Raw genomic sequence first — 5,442 nt, 5'->3', positions numbered from 1 at the left:
TGTGAAAGAAAGACAAAAGGTGGGTCCATCCCCTTATATTTATTTATTTTTTTCTTTTGTAAAACTTTATGTATTCTATTTATGCACTAGTAGACTACAAAGTTCTAGATATACCCGTGCTATTTATTGTGTTGATCCACGCAAGTGTTGAATTTGATTGAAGGTTACATTGTTAATTTTTGCACCATCTAATGGTGCATTAGGACAACCAATAGGGCTAGCTTATTTTGTGTGTATTTGTTTGGAGTTTCTCTCTCTTATTTTGAGAAATTATTTATATTATTTGTCTGTTATATTTTATATTTATTATGATTGTAATTGATTGGAGACATTACTATAATATCATATATCAATAATTTAAATAAAATAAAAAAAACTGTGATACAGGGCAACTCTCTCGTTTGGCGTACAGCTTGAAGGTTACATTGTTAATTTTTCACCATCCAATGGTGCATTAGGACAACCAATAGGGCTAGCTCATTGGATAGGACCTATGCACTTCACTATGAGATTAATGACTTGAATTTGCTTATTAGCATATGAATCTTATTTTGTGTGTATTTGTTTGAAGTTTCTCTCTCTCTCGTTTTGAGAAATTATTTATATTATTTATCTATTATATTTTTTATTTATTATGATTGTAATACATTGGAGACATTACTGTAATGTCATATACCAATAATTTAAATAAATAAATAAAAAATGGTGCATTAGGACACAATGAAATTTGTCATTGTTTGTTTTACCTACAATTATAGGAGAATTAATCAATCAGTAGAAGTGATAGGTAAACCATCAGTAAATAGACATTCCACCTTTTCAATGGCCCAAAAAATACACTCTTAAATTGGTCACAATGCAAACCTCTCAATAAACTCACATTCATTGATTCATTCATAGTAGTTGATTTCATTCTTTTCCATTTCTTTTCTACTTGTGATTAAAACAGGAGTTTTATTTTTGCACTAAATCAGAAGCTGCTAAGCAAATGGGAAGTGAGTACAATCCAAGCAAACCACCCCACTATGATATTAACTTGTCAAAGAGAACCAGAAAACCATTGAATCTCCATATGGAAGCTGATCAGAGCCCCGAGAAGACGAGCTCTTTCTCTCCAGAGAAAGAAAACCCTAAAAAAAGTGACGGTGTCAACGAAGAAGAAGGAGAAGGAGAAGAAAAAGAAGAAGAAGAAGAAGAAGAAGAGAAGTCCATTAAAGATCAGAATGATCATCACAAAAGCTTGAAACAGCTGATCAAAGGGAGGAGTCCACTGGGGCAGCATTTCACAGAAGAGAAGCAGCAGCAGCAGCAGCTTCAGATGGTGGTGAAGCAGCAGCATGATGAGGACTTGGATGGATCATCAATGAAGTGCAAAAGACTGGTGAGTCACTATGCAAGAGTTTTGAGCCGTTTGATCAAGGTTAAGAGAGATCCGCGATCTGGGTCCCGGAAAAAACCGGTCCTAAGATTGACCATGTAGGGTTTCAATCAAACGGATGAGTATTTTTGTCATCTTTTGATGCATATATAATGTAATGTGGCTTATATTTAGTCTCTTGCTACATGCTTCATTACATGTGTGCCCCTATATTTGGGAGCTAGAACCTCTACATTGTGTTAATATATATATATATATATATATATATGTGAATTTTTGCTGTGATGAAATATATATATAGGAATGGCATTGCGAATATGAATGCAGGGATTTTCCAGTTATTAATTTCCTTTACATTGTTGCATACAATTTTTTTTTCACAAGTTTCTAGTATTTTTTAAATGTTTTGTTGGGAGTTCTTATACACATCTGACCAATACAAATATTAACTGTCTGGTAGATAAACATATAATACATGACAGATATGGATGCAAACAAATTGAAACTTTGGTTCCACATCATTCTTTATTTTGTCATCAATCTAATCGAGTCAAGCCGGACGAGTCAAGTCAAAGTTAAATAATAGAGTGTTTGAGCTCGTTGTAAATTAGTCAAGCATAATCTTTAGCTTAAGCACAGTAAGAATCAACTCGATTACATAAAAAGAGTTTAGACCGGACTCAAAAACAAAAAATAAGCATTAGATTTTTCAGTGCATTCGAGAGAAGAATGGTTAATGCAAGTACTAGCCGACATGGTTGTGAATACTAAAATATCTATCATGTCGCTTCATTCACTCTATTATGGCAGGATGAGTTAGGCCCACCTCAAGAGAGCCCAAACCCAACGATCAAGGGGCACTTTGTAATTGTTTTATCGAGGCAAAGGAAAGAGATCGACAAGAGTCAAGCCAGAGTCAGTTATGGGAAGAGCAAACCCATTGCCAATTATGCTATCCCTCTCTCCGGAGTTTATATATGCCTATTATCCTCAATAATTATGGTCTAGAGACAATGGTAATAGTTGTTGCCTTTTCATAGAGGATTGAACATAGTGTTGATTGCCAAGGGATTTGTATTTATTGTTTTAGTCCTTAATATTTCAGTTGTTGATTTGTTCAATTTATGTTTAAATAGTTTCGAATATATGTCCACATTTTATAATGAAAGCAAGGGTATTTTTTGAATAAATTTAAATAATTTTTTGATGAAAATTTAGCCAAAAAATTGTGTTATGAACTAAACATACTGGACTTACATTTTTAGCCAAAAAATCAAAAAGTTATCATTTTAGCCAAAAAGTCAACAACTCATACCAAAAAGTCAAAGATTCTCTTTTCTCTCTACTTTTTGCACATCTTTTCGTAATTAGTCAAAAAGTTATCCCAAACGTATAAGTTTTTTTACCTACTTTTTTAGCCAAATAGCCAAAAAGTTACTAAATTAGCCTATTCCCAAATGAGGCCTAAGGCCTCGTTTAGGAACAGGTTATTTTAGTAATTTTTTGATTTTTTACGAAAAGTTGTGCAGAAAAATGAAGAGAATGATGTGACAATTTATAGTGACTTTTTGACTTTTTAGCTAAAAGTGAAAGTTATCAAACGAAGCCACTAAAGATAAAATTATTTCTACCCACTTAAATTCAAAAAAATTCAAAAAAAATGTTTTTTGAATTTTTAAAAATTATTTCTACCTACTAAAGACAAAATTATGTAAAATTGATAAGTCTTTTACACATTTATTTATTTATTTATTTTTACAAAATTAATTTTTATTATGTGTTTAGATGATAATCATGTCTGGTTATTTTTATTTTCATTAAATTAGTTTCTATTTTTCCAAAAGTCAAATGTGGCGATAACTTTAATATCATTATTAAACCAATCTATTAAATCAAAAAATCCGAAACTAAAAACATTTCATATATTAAATATATCGATTACACATTAGAAGCCTAACAACCACCCATTACATGATCATATCCAAACACATAATAATAATTAATTTGGTAAAATAAATAAATAAATGCGTAAATTTATCAATTTTATATAATTTTATCTTTGGTGGGTAAAAATAATTTTTAAAAAATCAAAAATATTTTTTTGACATTTATTTTTGTCAAATTAGTTTATGTTATATCAAATTAACGATTTTACCCTTGAAATTAAGCAATGGTTTTCAATTGTCCTTATTTGAAATAAAATTCAAAATTCAAAATTCAAAGTCAAATATATCACAATTAAAAAATCATAGACCAAAATAACATGAACCTCAAATTATAAAAACTGTTAGTGTAATTCACCCTACTTTTTAGTGGTTTTCATACTGGTTAATTGCTTTGGTAATTCACCCTTAGTATTGGGGCTCATACTTCGGGAATCAAGGGTATTTCAGGACAGGAAAAAAAAAAGGAGAAAAATTGCAAATCGGTCTAATTCAGGTCAAATTGCACAATCTGGTTTGGTTTGGACAATGCACAATTTAGTCCTAGTTCTTAAAATAAGCTAACTACATTTCATGATTCAGGTCGTGGTTTCATAATTACGGAACCGAGTTGAAATTGAAACGTTTATATATATACATGCACATAATTTGTTACTTATCATAAACACTAAAATATTTTATTAGTATCCAATTATATATAGGAGTGATTATGATATTATGATTTTTTTGAGAGTCCAAAGCAAATTAGGAGTGATTTAAAAAGTTGGTTAAAAGTCTTTTTATAAGTAAAAATTGTGAGAAGTGATGTGAACTAAAATGAATTAAAAGCTAAAAGTTAGCTTGTCAAAAGACCTCTCTAAGTATAGAGACTCGACTCTCAGAATATAGAGTATAAAATATATATTGGTAAAATAATAATAGTCTTTAATTTACTTTTATTTTTGAGTAAATTACAAATATATTTTTGAGATTTGTTTAAAATACAAATTGTCTTCTGTGGTTTGAAAAATTACAAATACCTCCCTATCAGAATTTTTTATTTAACAGAATTAATTGAAAAAATAAAATTTCTAACTATTCACCTGTACAATAATAAAATTATATGAATTATTAATTGAAATAAAATTTTAACATTATTAAAAACTGTTAATTAACTTGATGATTTATTAATAAAATGACCTATTTGTTATGAAATTAAAAATCTTAGGAGGTATAATGTAATTTTTAAAATTACAAAATATAATTTATAATTTAAATAAATTTCAAGAGATGTGTTTGTAATTTATCCTTTATTTTTATTTTTTTTTTTTTTTTTTTTTTTTTGAAGAAAGTGAATCTATATTGATTGAATCTCAAGTACATATGATTGTCATCTTATATATACAATCATATTAGCTCAACTGCTATTTATATTTAACTAAACTATAACTAATATATCTAACTCTAGTTACAACTAATTCCTAACTAATGCCGGTTGTGCAACCGTTGGCTGAGGCTTGACTGATCTTCATTCATAACTACCTAGTGGAGCTCTTCAATAATAATCAACTTTTTTAGTTTTGATTTTCAGAAAAAACTTTTTAAAAAATTTTACTTTTTTATTTTTCATATTTTTTTTTTATTTTCAATGAATTTTTTTAATATTTTAACCAATTTTTTTTAATAGTTAAACATACCTAATATAAATACACTTAAAATATATAATATTTGTGAAAAAAATATTTTAAAAATTCACTAAATACCAAAAATGGAAAAATTCAATACATTTTTCTTATTTTTGTATATTTATTAATTTTTTTAAAAAAAAAATTTCAAATATTTTACTATTTAGATACATCTAAGTAACGTGCATCTAAAAAAATAAAAATAAAAAAATTACTTAAAATTTTAAAACTATTCAAAAATAAAAATATATAAAAAATAAAAAATTCAATTTTCAAAAAATTAAAACCAAATATACTGAATAACGTTCCAAAACACAGCTCAACCACTTGTTTCTTTCACCTTCCAAACTGTTTGGGTTTAACTTGTCTTTAGCATCCAATCTTGGCCGACTATAACTACTTTGAAAGTTATCAATACCCTTGTCACCATGTTGATTGGATGGATCACAATTTCCTA

The 5,442-nt window shown here is 28.1% G+C and overlaps 1 protein-coding gene across 2 annotated transcripts; it reads left to right on the top strand.

The window, feature by feature from the left end:
• Positions 1-872: 872 nt before the first annotated feature.
• On the top strand, positions 873-2,546 carry LOC114287049 (uncharacterized). Of its 2 annotated transcripts, none has more exons than XM_028230316.2 (2): positions 873-1,381; positions 2,189-2,546. In XM_028230316.2, the coding sequence occupies exons 1-2, from the start codon at positions 989-991 to the stop codon at positions 2,384-2,386; spliced, it is 591 nt and encodes a 196-aa protein (XP_028086117.1). In that variant the 5' UTR covers positions 873-988; the 3' UTR covers positions 2,387-2,546. The 2 variants fall into 2 exon arrangements, with proteins under 2 accessions (XP_028086117.1, XP_082769745.1); XM_082913619.1 differs by having other exon boundaries at positions 882-1,476; positions 2,189-2,323.
• The last annotated feature ends 2,896 nt before the right edge of the window (positions 2,547-5,442 follow it).

The sequence above is a fragment of the Camellia sinensis genome, chromosome 2, assembly GCF_055761805.1.
Source record: "Camellia sinensis isolate YWXY chromosome 2, ASM5576180v1, whole genome shotgun sequence".
NCBI classification, from domain to species: Eukaryota; Viridiplantae; Streptophyta; class Magnoliopsida; order Ericales; family Theaceae; genus Camellia; species Camellia sinensis.
The sequence above is the reverse complement of the archived record's forward strand: the minus strand, read 5'-3'. Positions and strand labels throughout refer to the sequence as shown.

Excerpts from the sequence above, each read along its gene's own strand:
- LOC114287049 (XM_028230316.2), top strand. The coding sequence starts at position 989 with ATGGGAAGTGAGTACAATCCAAGCAAACCACCCCACTATGATATTAAC. Across the intron at positions 1,382-2,188 it reads CAATGAAGTGCAAAAGACTG|GATGAGTTAGGCCCACCTCA; the intron begins GTGAGTCACTAT and ends CTATTATGGCAG.